This window comes from Myotis lucifugus, unplaced genomic scaffold, assembly GCF_000147115.1.
Source record: "Myotis lucifugus unplaced genomic scaffold, Myoluc2.0 scaffold_352, whole genome shotgun sequence".
Lineage (NCBI taxonomy): Eukaryota > Metazoa > Chordata > Mammalia > Chiroptera > Vespertilionidae > Myotis > Myotis lucifugus.
This window is the reverse complement of record NW_005871400.1, coordinates 602,725-617,839: the sequence shown is the minus strand read 5'-3', so window position 1 is coordinate 617,839 and position 15,115 is coordinate 602,725. Positions and strand designations below refer to the sequence as shown.

Below are 15,115 nucleotides of genomic sequence, written 5' to 3'. Positions count from 1 at the left end.
CTTCCCTAAAGACGTTTGTGATTTGACCTTTTTTCTTTCTTTTTTCTTATTGTCTAAAGTTTTACATAAGTCTGCTTTTTCCCCAATTGACGCCCCTCTCCCCTCAACCATTTCCACCCCGGGCAAGCCACCACCGCCCCAGTGTCTGTGTCCATTGGTTATGGTAATATGCATGCATAAAAGTCCTTTGGTTGCTCTCTACACACCCCCTGCCATTTGTCTCCGGATCTATTCTTGTTCATCAGATTATGTTGATCATTATATCCCACATATGAGTGAGATCATGTGATGTTTATCTTTCTCCAACTGGCTTATTTCGCTTAGCATGATGCTCTCCAGTTCAATCCATGCTGTTGCAAATGGTAAAAGTTCCTTCTTTTTTATAGCGGTGTAGTATTCCACTGTGTAGATGTACCACAGTTTTCTAATCCATTCATCTGCTGATGGGCATTCAGGCTGTTTCCAAATCTTAGCTATTGTAAATTGTGCTGATATGAACATAGGGGTGCATATGTCCTTTCTGATTGGTGTTTCTGGCTTCTTGGGATATATTCCTAGAAGTGGGATTACTGGTTCAAATGGAAGTTCCATTTTTAAATTTTTGAGGAAACTCCATACTGTCTTCCACAGTGGCTGTACCAGTGTGCATTTCCACCAGCAGTGCACGAGGGTTCCTTTTTCTCTACATCCTCTCCAGCTCTTGTTGTTTGTTGATTTGTTGATGATAGCCATTCTGTCAGGTGTGAGATGGTACCTCATTGCTGTTTTGAGTTGCATCTCTCAGATGATTAGTGACTTTTTGCATGTTTTCATATGTCTCTTGGCCTTCTGTATGTCCACTTTTGAAAAGTGTCTATTTAGGTTCTTTGCCCATTTTTTTATTGGACTGTTTATCTTCCTTTTGTTAAGTTGTAAGAGTTCCCTATAAATTTTGGAGATTAAACCCTTATCTGAAATAGCATTGGCAAATATGTTCTCCCATGCAGTGGGCTTTCTTGTTGTTTTGTTGATGGTTTCTTTTGCTCTGCAGAAGCTTTCAATTTTGATGTAGTCAGTCCCATTTGTTTATTTTCTCCTTGGTTTCCATTGCCCTAGGAGCTGTGTCAGTAAAGATATTGTTATGACATATTTCTGCTATTTTGCTGCTTATGGAGTCTTGTAGGATTTCTATGGTTTCCCATCTTACACTTAAGTCCTTCAGCCATTTTGAGTTTGTTTTTGTGTATGGTGTAAATTGGTGATCTAGTTTCATTTTTTTGCATGTATCTGACCAAATTTCCCAGCACCATTTATTGAAGAGACTGTCTTGACTCTATTGTATGCTCTCACCTTCTTTGTCAAATATTAATTGAGCATAATGGCTTGGGTCGATTTCTGGGTTCTCTGTTCTGTTCCATTGGTCTATATGTCTGTTTTTGCGCCAGTACCAGGCAGTTTTGAGAACTGTGGCTTGGTAAGATAGCTTGATATCTGGTATTGTGATCCTTCCAACTTTGTTCTTCTTTCTCGGGATTGTTGTGGCTATTCAGGTTCTTTTTTTTATTCCAGATGAATTTTTGAAGAGTTTGTTCCAGGTCTTTGAAATATGCTGTTGGTATTTTAATAGGGATTGCATTGAATCTGTAGATTGCTTTGGTTAGTATGGACATATTAATGATGTTGACTCTACCAATCCATGAACATGGTATATTCTTTCATTTGTTTATGTCTTCTTCTATCTCTTTTTTTTCAATGTCCTATGGTTTTCTTAGTACAGGTCTTTTACCTCCTTTGTTATTTATTCCTAGGTATCTTAATTTTTTTTGGTGCGATGGTAAATGGGATTTTTTAAATTTTCTTTTTAATTTTTTTTAGTTTCTCTTTCTGTGAGTTCATTATTGGTGTATGAAAAGGACATAGATTTCTGGGTGTTAATTTTGTATCCTGCTATATTGACAAATTCATTTATTAGGTCTAGCAGTTTTCTGATGGAGTCTTTGGGGTTTGCTATGTATAGTAACATGTCATCTGTGAATAAGGACAGTTTTATGTCTTCTTTTCCAATTTGGATGCCTTTTACTTCTTCTTGTCTGATTGCTGTGGCTAGCACTTCCAGTACTATATTGAATAGGAGTGGTGAAAGTGGGCATCCCTTTCTTGTTCCTGTTCTTAAGGGAAATGAGTTTAGTTTTTGCCAATTGAGTATGATGTTGGTTGTAGGTTTGTCATATAAGGCTCTTATCATGTTGATGTATGACCCATCTATTCCCACTTTGCTGAGAGTTTTTATCAAAAAAGGGTGTTGGATTTTTTCAAATGCTTTTTCTGCATCGATTGATATGATTGTGATTTTTGTCTCTCAATTTGTTTATGTGCTGTATCACAATTATTTATATGCAGATATTGTACCATCCTTGAATCCCCAGAATGATTCCCACTTGCTCATGGTGTATGATCTTTCTAATGTAATGCTGAAACTGATTGGCTAGAATTTTATTGAGAATTTTAGCATCTATGTTCATCAAGGATATTGGTCTGTGGTTCTCTTTTTTTGTGGTGTCTTTATCTGATTTTGGGATTAGGGTAATGCTGGCTTCATAGAAAGGGCTTGGAAGTGTGCCTTCCTCTTGAATTTTTGGGAATAGTCTGAGGAGGATAGGTTTTAGTTCTTCTTTGAATGCTTGGTAGAACACCCTGTAAAGCCAACCAGTCCAGCCAGGGCTTTTGTTTGCTGGAAGATTTTTGATTGCTGCTTTAAATTTTTATTCTTCCTGATTGAGTTTTGGGAGCTTGTATTTTTCTAAGAATATGTCCATTTCATCTAGGTTGTCCAGTTTGTTGGAATAGAGTTTTTCATAGTATTTTTTCATAATTATTTGTATTTCTGTAGGATCGGTTGTTTCTTCACCTCTTTCATTTCTCATTTTGTTTATTTGGGTCCTTTCTCTTTGCTTCTTGGTGAACCTGGCTAGAGGTTCATCAATCTTGTTTATCCTTTCAAAGAACCAGCTCTTGGTTTTGTTAATCTTTTTATTATTATTATTATTATTATTATTATTTTTTGGTCTCTATGTCATTTATTCCCACTCTTTATTATTTCCTTCCTTCTGCTTATTTTGGGCTTTTCTTGTTGCTCTCTTTCTAACTCTTTGAGTTGTAGGGTTAGATAATTTATTATTTTTTTTCTTGTTTTTTGAGGTAGGCCTGTAGAGTTATGAATTTCCCTCTCAAGACTGCTTTCACTGTGTCCCATAGATTTTGGATTGTTGTGTTTTCATTGTCATTTGTTGCCATGATGCTTTTTATTTCTTCTTTGATCTCTTTGATAACCCACTTATTGTTTAATATCATGCTATTTAGCCTCCAGGTGTTTGATTTTTTCTATTGTTTTTATTGTAGATTTCTAATTTTATGCCATTGTGATCTGAGAAGATGCTTGATATGATTTCTATCTTCTTGAATTTGAAGAGACTTTGCCTGTGTTCCAATATGGGGTATATCTTTGAAAATGACCCATGTGCACTTGAAAAGAATGTATATTCTGTAGCTTTGGGGTGAAATGTTCTGAAGATGTCAATTAATTCCATCTAATCTAGTGAGTCATTTAGGATTGATGTTTCTTTGCTGATTTTTTGTTTAGAGGATTTACCCAGTGGTATTAGTGGGGCATTAAAGTCCCCTACTATGACTGTATTGCTGTCAATCTCTCCCTTGATATCCTCCAGAATTTTTTAATTTTTATTTTATTTTATTTTTTTAAATTTCTTTATTGGTTAAGGTATTACAAATGTGTCCTCATCCCCCAATTAACCCCCAACCTCCCCCCCCCATACTCTCATCCCCCTGTTGTCCGTGTCCATTGGTTTGGCTTATATGCATGCATACAAGTCCTTTGGTTGATCTTTTCCCCTTACCCCCACCCTCCCCTACTTTCCCTTTGGGGATTGATAGTCTGATTGCTGTTTCTCTGTCTTTGGTTCTGTCCCTGTTCATCAGTCTATGTTGTTCTCTATATTCCACAAATGAGTGAGATCATGTGGTATTTATCTTTCTCTGACTGGCTTATTTCACTTAGCATAATGCTCTCCAGTTCTATCCATGCTGTTGCAAATGGCAAGAATTCCTTCTTTTTTACCGCAGCGTAGTATTCCATTGTGTAGATGTCCCACAGTTTTTTAATCCACTCATCTGCTGATGGGCACTTAGGCTGTTTCCAAATTTTAGCTATGGTGAATTGTGCTGCTATGAACATAGGGGTGCATATTTCCTTTCTGATTGGTGTTTCTGGCTACTTGGGATATATTCCTAGAAGTGGGATCACTGGGTCAAATGGGAGTTCCATTTTTAGTTTTTTGAGGAAACTCCATACTGTTCTTCACAGTGGCTGCAACAGTCTGCATTCCCACCAGCAGTGCAGAAGGGTTCCTTTTTCTCCACATCCTCTCCAACACTTGTTGTTTGTTGATTTGTTGATGATAGCCATTCTGACAGGTATGAGATGATATCGAATTGTCGTTCTGATTTGCATCTCTTGTATAATTAGTGACTTTGAACATGTTTTCATATGTCTTTCGGCCTTCTGTATGGCCTGTTTTGAAAAGTGTCTATTTAGGTCCATTGCTCATTTTTTGATTGGATTGTTTATCTTCCTTTTGTTAAGTTGCATGAGTTCCCTGTAAATGTTGGAGATTAAACTTTTATCAGTAATATCATTGGCAAATATGTTCTCCCATGCAGTGGGCTTTCTTGTTGTTTTGTTGATGGTTTCCTTTGCTGTGCAAAAGCTTTTTATTTTGATGTAGTCCCATTTGTTTATTTTCTCTTTAGTTTCCATTGCCCTAGGAGCAGTATCAGAGAAGAAATTCCTTCGGCATATGTTTGCGAATTCGCTGCCTGTGGATTCCTCTAGTATTTTTATGGTTTCCCGTCTTACGTTTAAGTCTTTTATCCATTTTGAGTTTATTTTTGTGTATGGTGTGAGTTGGTGGTCTAGTTTCATCTTTTTGCATGTATCTGTCAAATTTTCCCAACACCATTTATTGAAGAGACTGTCTTGACTCCATTGTATCCTCTTGTCTCCTTTGTTGAATATTAATTGGGCATAGTGGTTTGGGTAGATTTCTGGGTTCTCTATTCTATTCCATTGACCTATATGTCTGTTCTTGTGCCAGTACCAAGCTGTTTTAAGAACAGTGGCTTTGTAATACAGCTTGATATCTGGTATTGAGATCCCACCTACTTTGTTCTTCTTTCTCAGGATTGCTGCAGCTATTCCAGGTCTTTTTTTATTCCAGATGAATTTTGAAACGTTCGTTCCAGATCTGTGAAATATGCCGTTGGTAATTTAATGGGGATTGCATTGAATCTATAGATTGCTTTGGGAAGTATGGACATTTTGATGATGTTGATTCTACCAATCCATGAACACAGTATGTTCTTTCATCTGTTTATGTCTTCCTCTATCTCTTTTTTCAGTGTCCTGTAGTTTTTCGCATATAAGTCTTTTACCTCCTTGGTTAAGTTTATTCCTAGGTATCTTAATTTTTTTGGTGCGATGGTAAATGGGATTGTTTTTTTACTCTCCTTTTTAGTAAGTTCACTATTGGTGTAAAGAAATGCCTTAGATTTCTTGGCATTAGTTTTGTATCCTGCTACATTGCGATTTCATCTATTAAGTCTAATAATTTTTTGATGGAGTCTTTTCTATGTACAGTATCATGTCATCTGCAAATAAGGACAGTTTTACTTCTTCTTTTCCAATTTGGATGTCTTTTATTTCTTCTTCTTGTCTGTTTGCAACGGCTAGTACTTCCAGTACTATGTTGAACAGGAGTGGTGAGAGGGGGCATCCCTGTCTTGTTCCTGTTCTTAGGGGAAATGATTTTAGTTTTTGCCCATTGATTATGATGTTGGCTGTGGGTTTGTCATATATGGCTTTTATTATGTTGAGGTATGATCCTTCTATTCCTACCTTGATGAGAGTTTTTATCAAGAAAGGGTGTTGAATTTTGTCAAATGGGTTTTCTGCATCAATTGATATAACTATGTGATTTTTATCTTTCAATTTGTTTATGTGATATATCATGTTTATTGACTTGCGGATATTGTACCATCCTTGGATCCCCGGGATAAATCCTACTTGGTCATGGTGTATGATCTTTCTGATGTATTGCTGGATCCGATTTGCTAGAATTTTGTTGAGTATTTTGGCATCTATGTTCATGAGGGATATTGGCCTGTAATTCTCTTTCATTGTGTTGTCTCTATCTGGTTTTGGTATTAGGGTGATGCTGGCTTCATAGAATGAGCTGGGAAGTGTTCCTTCCTCTTGGATTTTTTGGAGTAGTCTGAGGAGGATATGTTTTAGTTCTTCCTTGAATGTTTGGTAAAACTCCCCTGTGAAGCCTTCTGGCCCCAGGCTTTTGTTTGCTGGGAGCTTTTTGATGACTGCTTCAATTTCTTCCATAGTTATTGGCCTATTGAGATTTTTAGAATCTTCTGGATTGAGTTTTGGAATATTGTATTTTTCTAGGAATATGTCCATTTCCTCCAGTTTGTATAGTTTTTAGAGTAGAGTAGTTCATAGTATTTTTTAACAATTCTTTGAATTTCTGAGGGGTCTGTTGTTATTTTGCCTCTTTCATGTCTAATTTTGTTTATTTGGGTCCTCTCTCTTTGCTTCTTGGTGAGCCTGGATAGAGGCTCATCAATCTTGTTTATCTTTTCAAAGAACCAGCTCTTGGTTTCATTGATCTTTTGTATTGTTTTTTTTGTCTCTATTTCATTTATTTCTGCTCTGATCTTTATCTCCTTCCTTCTGCTCACTCTGGGCTTTTCTTGTTGCTCTCTTTCTAATTCTTTGAGTTGTAGAGTTAAATGATTTACTATCATTTTTTCTTGTTTTTTGAGGTAGGCCTGTAGTGCTATAAACTTCCCTCTCAGGACTGCTTCCATTGTGTCCCATAGATTTTGGATTGTTGTGCTGTTATTGTCATTAGTTTCCAGGATGTTTTTAATTTCTTCTTTGATCTCATTAATAACCCAATCATTATTTAGTAGCATGCTACTCAGCTTCCAAGTGTTTGAGTTTTTTGGATTGTTTTTATTGTAGTTTATTTCTAATATTATGCCATTGTGGTCTGAGAAGATGCTTGGTATGATTTCAATCTTCTTGATTTGGGGGAGACTTTGCTTGTGACCCAATATGTGGTCTATTTTTGAAAATGTCCCATGTGCACTTGAGAAGAATGTATATTCCCTGGCTTTGGGGTGAAATGTTCTGAAGATGTCAATTAAGTCTATCTGATCTAGTGAGTCATTTAGGATTGCTGTTTGTTGGCTGATTTTTTTTTTCTAGAGGATTTATACAGTGATGTCAGTGGTGTGTTTAAGTCCCCTACTATGATTGTGTTGTTGTTGACCTCTCCCTTGTTATTTTCCAGGAGGTTTTTTATGTATTTGGGTGCTCCTGAATTGGGTGCATATATGTTTATCAGGGTTATATCCTCTTGTTGTATCGATCCCTTTAGTATTATGAAGTGGCCTTCCTTATCTCTTGTTATGGCCTTCACTTTGAGGTCTATTTAGTCCAATATAAGTATTGCTACCCCAGCTTTTTTTTCATTTCCATTTATCTGAACAACCTTTTCCCATCGCTTCACCATCAGTCTATGTGAGTCCTTTATTCTGAGGTTGGTCTCCTGTAGACAGCAGATATATGGGTCATGTTTTCTTATCCATTCAGCTATCCTATGTCTTTTGATTGGGGCATTTAATCTATTTACATTTAAAGTTATTATTACTAGGTATTTGTTTGTTGCCATTTTTATTCTTTATGCCGGTGTTCCTTCTTCCCTTCCTATTTCTTTTTATAGCATACTGTTTAGCATTTCTTGCATTGCTGGTTTGGTGGTAATAAACTCCCTTAGTCCTTTTTTGTCTGTCAAGCTCCTGATTTCACTCTCCGCTTTGATTGATAGCCTTGCTGGGTATAGTATTCTTAAATTCAGAGCCTTTCTTTGCATGACTGTGTATATTTCATTCCATTTCCTTCTGGTCTGATGTGTTTCTGTTGAGAAATCAGTTGATAATCTGATAGAAGATCCCTTGTAGGTAACTTTCTGTCTCTCTCTGGCAGCCTTTAAGATTTTTACTTTGTCGTTGGTTTTTGCCAATTTAATTATAATGTGTCTTGGTGTCGTTCTTTTTGGGTTCATATTGCTTGGACTCTGTGAGCTTCTTGGACTTGTGTGAGTTTTTTCTTGCCAATATCAGAGAAATTTTCTGTCATTATTTCTTCAAACAGGTTTTCTATTCCTTGTTCAGTTTCTTCTCCTTCTAGCATCACTATTATGTGGATGTTGTTTCATTTCGTGTTGTCCCAAAATTTCATTAGGCTTTCCTCTTTATTTTTTAAGTTTTTGTTCCAGTTGTACTCTTCTTGGGTATTTTTTCTACCTTGTTTTGTGGCTCGTTGATGCAGTCTCTGATTCTTCTAGTCTACTATTGATGCTTTCTATTGTGTTCTTTATTGCAGTGATGTCATTTTACATTTCTTCTTGGTTCTTCATTTCCTCTTAATTCTTACACATATTGTTGAATTTGTCTTCCATCCTTTTTAGTGTACTTATGACCATTGCTCTCAATTCTTTCTCTGACATATTGGTTGCCTCCATTTCATTTACTTCCTTTTCCAGTGATTCCTCCTTTTTTTTCACGTGCAGGCTGTTTTTTTGTCTCCCCATGATCACTCCTCTCTGGATGTCTGGTTATGTAGCTCTCTCTCTCCTGCCTTGCCTTAAAGGCACAAAATACAACACGAAAAGACACAACACCCAGGGCACCAAATACAAACATATTCATAATACCAATAACCCCAAATAAAGATGACCACCAGAGAAAAGAGAATTAGGGGAGAGAAAAGGGTGAAAAAATGATATTGAGAAAAAGAAAAAATGTAAGAGAGGAAAGAGAAAAAATACGGGGGAAAATATATGTAGATGGGGATAAAACTCCAAAAACAACAACTAATCCAATAAATGCAAAGAACAAACAACCCAGAGATGAATGCAAACAACAAACAACTAATCCAAAAAATGTAAACAACAAACACCAAAGCAACAAACACCCAGAATCTGAGGAGGTAGAGCTTATTTCCAGAAGGTAAGGTCAAGGAATTGAATGAATGGGGAAATAGCCACAATTCAGTATAGAGGAAGTAGAAAGAGAAGAAAAATAAAAAAACAAAATTTTATAATATATATAATTTTCCCCTTTCTTTAATCTATCTTTAATCTATCTATGTATTCATCTATTATTGATTGGAAAATGAGAATAGAGAGTAGATAGTCTTGAGTTGGTAATTGGAATTAATTAAGCTATTAGTAGAAGACGAGGACAAACAAGGAGAGGAAAAACAGAAAAAAAAACACAGTAACAAACAATCAAATAAGAAACAACAAAACAGAAAGAAAGAAAAAGAAGAAAATGGAAGAAAAAAATTTTGGATAGGGAAGAAAAATAAGAGAGAAGTATGCATGGACTTGGAGCAGGGGAGAGGAAATTAGATATATGAGTAAGATCAATTTTTAATAGGGGATAAAAAAAGGATAGAAAAAAACTAAAGCATGAACAGGGCAAGAGAAACGGATGAAAAAGAGGAAAAGTGAGGAAGAGTGTTGGCATAAAGGAAAAATTGAGATAGAGTAAAATAATGGTAAAATAAAAATAGAATGTAGAACACTAATCCAAAAAGAAACTAAACTAAACTAAAAATTTAAAAAAGGTAAAATAATAGTAATAATAATTAAAACTAAATATCTACACTAATAAAAGAGAAACATGGTAATTAGCGTATGACCGCTACCCTTTTCATTGGCTAATCAGTGAGTATATGCAAATTAACTGTCAGCCAAGATGGCGGCCAGCAGCCAGGCAGCTGGAAGCGAACATGAGGCTTGCTTGCTGTAGTAACAGAGGACTCCAACATTCCCCGACTCACTTGCCGGCATCTGAGTTGCAACTCTAAGCAACTATATACTATGTTGCAAATAAGAAGCTAAAAAAACCCCAGAAACCGGCTGTCAGTCAGCCCCAGACCGCAACATTGTATCGATGTTTTCAGCAGCGAGGCCTCAGAGCTAAAGCTGGCCCAGAATAAAAAAAAAAAAGAAAACAAGGAGCGGTTGGGAGCTTTTAGTCAAATGCCAGCCGGAAAACAGCCCTCAGCCACTCACCCAGACTGGCCAGGCACCCCAGTGGGGACCCCCACCCTGATCCAGGACACCCTTCAGGGCAAACCAGCCAGCCCCAACCCGTGCACCAGGCCTCTATCCTATATAGTAAAAGGATAATATGCCTCCCAGCACCGGGATCAGCGGAGCAGCGAGGCTCCCGGCACCGGGATCAGCATGACAGGGGGCAGCGCCCAAATCCCCTGATCGCCCTGCGGCTCTGTGTGTGACAGGGGGCGAGGCCACAACCTCCCTATCTCCCTGCTCTGTTTGTGACAGGGGAAGGCACCTCAACCCTCTGATCAGCTCCTGCTCTGTGCCTGATAGGGGGGGAGCTCCCCAATCCCCTGACGGTCTGCGGCTCTGTGTTTGACAGGGTGCAGCGCCCCAATCCCCCCCCCTGGATCGGCCCCTGCTCTGTGTGTGAACAGGGGTGCGGCGCCCCAACCCCCCCCCCCCCCACGGGCCCTGCTCTGTGTGTGACAGAGTAGAGCCATAACCTCTCCATCGGCCCTGCCCAGAGTGTGACAGTGGCGGCGCCTCAACCCCCTGATCCACCCTGCTCTGTGGGTGATAGAGGGTGGCGCCCCAACCCCCCTCCACGGGCCTTGCTCTGTGTGTGACAGGGTAGAGCCATAACCTCCCCATTGGCCCTGCCCTGAGTGTGACAGTGGCGGCGCCCCAACCCCCTGATCAGCCCTGCTCTGTGCCTGATAGGGGGGAGCTCCCCAATCCCCTGATTGCCCTGCGGCTCTGTGTTTGACAGGGTGCAGTGCACCAACCCCCTGATCCGCCCTGCTCTGTGTGTGACAGGGGGGAGCTCCTCAACCCCCTGATCGGCCCTGCTCTGTGCGTGACAGGGGGGAGTTCCCCAGCCCCCTGATTGACCCTGCTCTGTGTGTGACAGGGTACGGAGCCCCAACCCCCCTGATGGGCCCTGCTCTGTGAGTGACAGGCAGCAGCGCCCCAACCCCCTGATCGGCCCTGCTCTGTGCATGACAGGGGGTGGCGCCGCAACCTCCCCATCGACCCTGCCTTGAGTGTGACAGGGGGCGGTGCCCCAACCCCCCAATCGGCCCTACCCTGAGCGTGACTGAGGGTGGCATCGCAACATCCCGATCCGCCCTGCTCTGTGCATGACAGGGGGCGGCGCCCCAACTCCCCAATCGGCCCTGCTCTGAGCCTGACCAGGGGCTGCACCTAGGGATTGGGCCTGCCCTCTGCCACCCAGGAGCAGGCCTAAGCCAGCAGGTCGTTATCTCCCGAGGGGTCCCAGACTGCGAGAGGGCACAGGCCGGGCAGGTGGACCCCCCTCCCCCCGCCCCCCAAGTGCACAAATTTTTGTGCACCGGGCCTTTAGTATAATAATAAAAAAGTAAAATCAAGTGAGAAAAAATTTAGTTTCTTAAGTAAAATATAAGAAATAAAAAAGTGAAGTAGTGAAGGTTGGTCACTTCCTCTACTGCTCTGTTTGGCACATCTGTTTCCTGTCAGATAGTCAGCACAGTGTTGAAGTTCCCTGCGATCCACTGCTCCTCTGTGTCATAATCCACAACCTTGTTTTCAAGCAGGTGGGATCTCTTTGCTCACTTTGTTTCTCCCTGCCTTCAGTTGTATTTACACAAGAGTCAATTTCTGACACAACCCCTGGGTGGCAGCATTTCTGTATTAATATCCAGGACTAAATGGCCCCTGTATGCAGTGTTTAGACCAGCCGTGGGCAAACTACAGCCTTCGGGCCGGATTCGGCCCGTTTCAAATGAATAAAACTAAAAAAAAAAAAAGACCGTACCCTTTTATGTAATGATGTTTACTTTGAATTTATATTAGTTCACACAAACACTCCATCCATGCTTTTGTTCCGGCCTCCGGTCCAGTTTAAGAACCCATTGTGGCCCTCGAGTCAAAAAGTTTGCCCACCCCTGGTTTAGACTCTTCTTTCCCTGCCACACTTAATACTGGGTTGAAGGAATGGACTGTCCCAGAGCTGGTTTCCTGCTTGATTCTCCTTATTCTGATCCCCAGTTTCCACAAAAACAGCTTTCCCCTGCAATTTTGGTGAGTGTTTTTAATTGGAAGATCCTCTGTACTGGACTTAGCAAGCAAAAGCAAGGAGGTAAAAAAAGAAAAGAAAAAAGAAAAGAAAAAAAAAAGAAAGACAAAGGGAACTGCGTCAACTCGTGTCTTTTTCTCCTGGCACTGTGCAGCCGGTATAGAACCTCAGGCTTCCTTTCTCGACACAGAATCTCTAGGCTGTGGGCTTATATCTAGAGCCTGCTCCTGCCAGCAGCCCTGTGGACCCCCTTCCACTTTAGAGGGCTACACTGACCCAAGGACCACGGGTTTGGTGGAGCGCAGTCTTCCTCTGAGACTCTAGATTCCACTGTGCATGTTTCTCCCTCCAGCCTGGATCCCAGATCTCACCTCTCTCTAGGTCAGTGGTTCTCAACCTTGGCTGCACATTAGCATCACCTGGGAATCTTTTTAAAATCCTGAGTTCTGGGCCTCATCGTCCAGAAATTCTGTTTCTTTGTTACTAATGTTGTGGCCCCACCCCATAACAAAGAAACAGAATTTCCGGAGGATGAGGCCCAGAGATCAGGATTTTAAAAAGATTCCCAGGTGATTCTAATGTGCAGCCACGGTTGAGAACCACTGCTCTAGGTGATCGATCTCTGACCTTTCTGTCCACGGGTTGCATCACCAGCTGTGTTTAATTCATCAATTCCAGGTGGATGTTATTCAATTCAGCTGCTCCTTCTATCTGCACTGTGAGAAGGTGCAGTGCCCGTCCGCGTATTTGTCGCCGCTTTGTCTTCCCCTGCACAAACTTTTTAGGCGCCCATGGTTGGGGAGGCTGGAGTCTCGGTGTTTGTGGGTTCACAGCTGAGGCAGCTGGTCCCTGGGCATTGTGGTTGTTAGGGTCCTGGGAGGTATCCAAGGTCTCCCCGGTTGAAGGTAAGGCTGGGCTTCTGATCACAGCGCTCTCGCCTTCAAGATGGTGCAGTCTCTGCGGCAGAGCTGGCCGCTCTGGCAGAGATTTCAGCAGTAGAGGCTGCCCGGCCAGGGGAGCCTGGTCGACCAGTCCCCAACAGTCCTATGGAATATAGCTGTCCCTCACTCACAAATACAGACACTCACCACATGTCCACATACTCTCCTTTTGCTCTCTCACTCACACACTATCTTACAGCCTACTGTCCCATCAGCAGCCATCTTCCAGATGTGATTTGACCTTTTGATTATTCATCCAACTTTTGCCATTAAATTTCTTTTTTATCTGATCTAGTTGTATAGATGACCTCTGCTATTGAGCCTCCTGGTCTTTGCTTATACCTATAATATTCTTCTTTCTTTTCCTTCATAGCTTTTTATATGTTGTATTTGCCTCAGATTGATGTCACTTCCCTATTCCTCATCACTATTCTATTGGGTGAATGGTATCCTACATATAATATCTATCATCTTACTTATGGTGTTAGTTTCAAGTTTTTTTTTGTCTGTATTTCCATCAGAGTATAAAATTGAGTGTAATAGCCTTGCAATCATCTCTGCATTGTAAATTCCTAAAAAATAATTATATATAAAATTTATCATTGAATAAATGAATAAAATGTTTTACATCAAATGAAGCATCTTGGCTGTAAATAATTGAAACTGTAAGAACACTAAAGCTGAAATGACATACTCAACATCACAAGTTATTGATTGATTTACAGTCTTAAAAGAAACCTGACTTCTGCTCTGGACAGAGCTGATTACATACCTGTGAGAATAGACAAGGTGACAGTTTTTCCTGCCCCATTTTCTCCAAGAAGAACAGTGATCTGCCCCTTATATAAATTCAAAGACATGTTGTTTACTGCTACTTTGGCACCAAATTCCTATGAAATAAAAGAAAAATAACTTGATACCTGTTATTTTTCATTTGTGAAAGACAAATGCTCATATCCTCTATTCTTAGAACAATCAACATTATATAATCATATATAATGATATTTTGAACAAGAAACAATATTTGCAGGCGCACTGAGTTTGTATATTAGTCAAAGTAAGTATAAAGGCACAGGGATATGTATATCTATCCATATTTGCTAATAAAAATGAAGACCTCTTTATATTCTATCTATAAAGAGTGTAATATAGTATTTATGGGCTTATTCAACGATATTAAGACTCTAAAATATTTATCCAGTCCTTCACAGAACATGTTTGAAAACTTTACTAAAGTGTCTCTTGGAAACTTCTAATATTTCAGTCTGAAATTAGAAATCCTGTGGTTCCTAAGAGCTCACTTAGATGAATCTAAACTCATCTGTTGGTTCCTCTAATTGGAAAATTCTAACTAATAAGAAAACAGAAAAGGCAATTTCTGGGAATGCAGTTCATGGGTTTTCTTTTGCAATGTAGGAGACACCTTAGAAAGAGGTGCTAGTGTTGGCAAATTGACCACACTAGGAGAGTGTGTCTACAAACTCTGGGTTTCTCAATAGTAGCATTCTGGACATTTTATATTAAACTAGAGGCCCCAGTGCACAAAAATTTGTGCACTCGGGGGGGGGGGGGTCCCTCAGCCCGGCCTGTGCCCTCTTGCAGTCTGGGACCCCACGGGAGATAACGACCTGCTGGCTTAGGCCTGCTCCTGGGTGGCAGAGGGCAGGCCCAATCCCTAGGTGCAGCCCCTGGTCGGGCTCAGAGCAGGGCTGATTGGGGAGTTGGGGCGCCGCCCCCTTGTCATGCACAGAGCAGGGCAGATTGGGAGGTTGCGATGCCACCATCAGTCACGCTCAGGGTAGGGCGATTGGGGGGTTGGGGCAACCGCCCCCTGTCACACTCAAGGCAGGGTCGATGGGGAAGGTTTGCGGCGCCACCCTCCCTGTTACCCAGAGCAGGGCTGATCAGGG

General features: G+C 40.6%; 1 protein-coding gene across 1 annotated transcript in view; it reads right to left on the bottom strand.

Annotated features, from left to right (window-relative positions):
- Positions 1 to 15,115, bottom strand: part of LOC102423824 (ATP-binding cassette sub-family A member 3-like) — a 372,708-nt gene that overhangs the window by 181,018 nt on the left and 176,575 nt on the right. Inside the window, 1 exon segment of the mRNA XM_014466690.2 lies at positions 13,949 to 14,095. Coding sequence (XP_014322176.1) covers positions 13,949 to 14,095 — 147 coding nt within the window.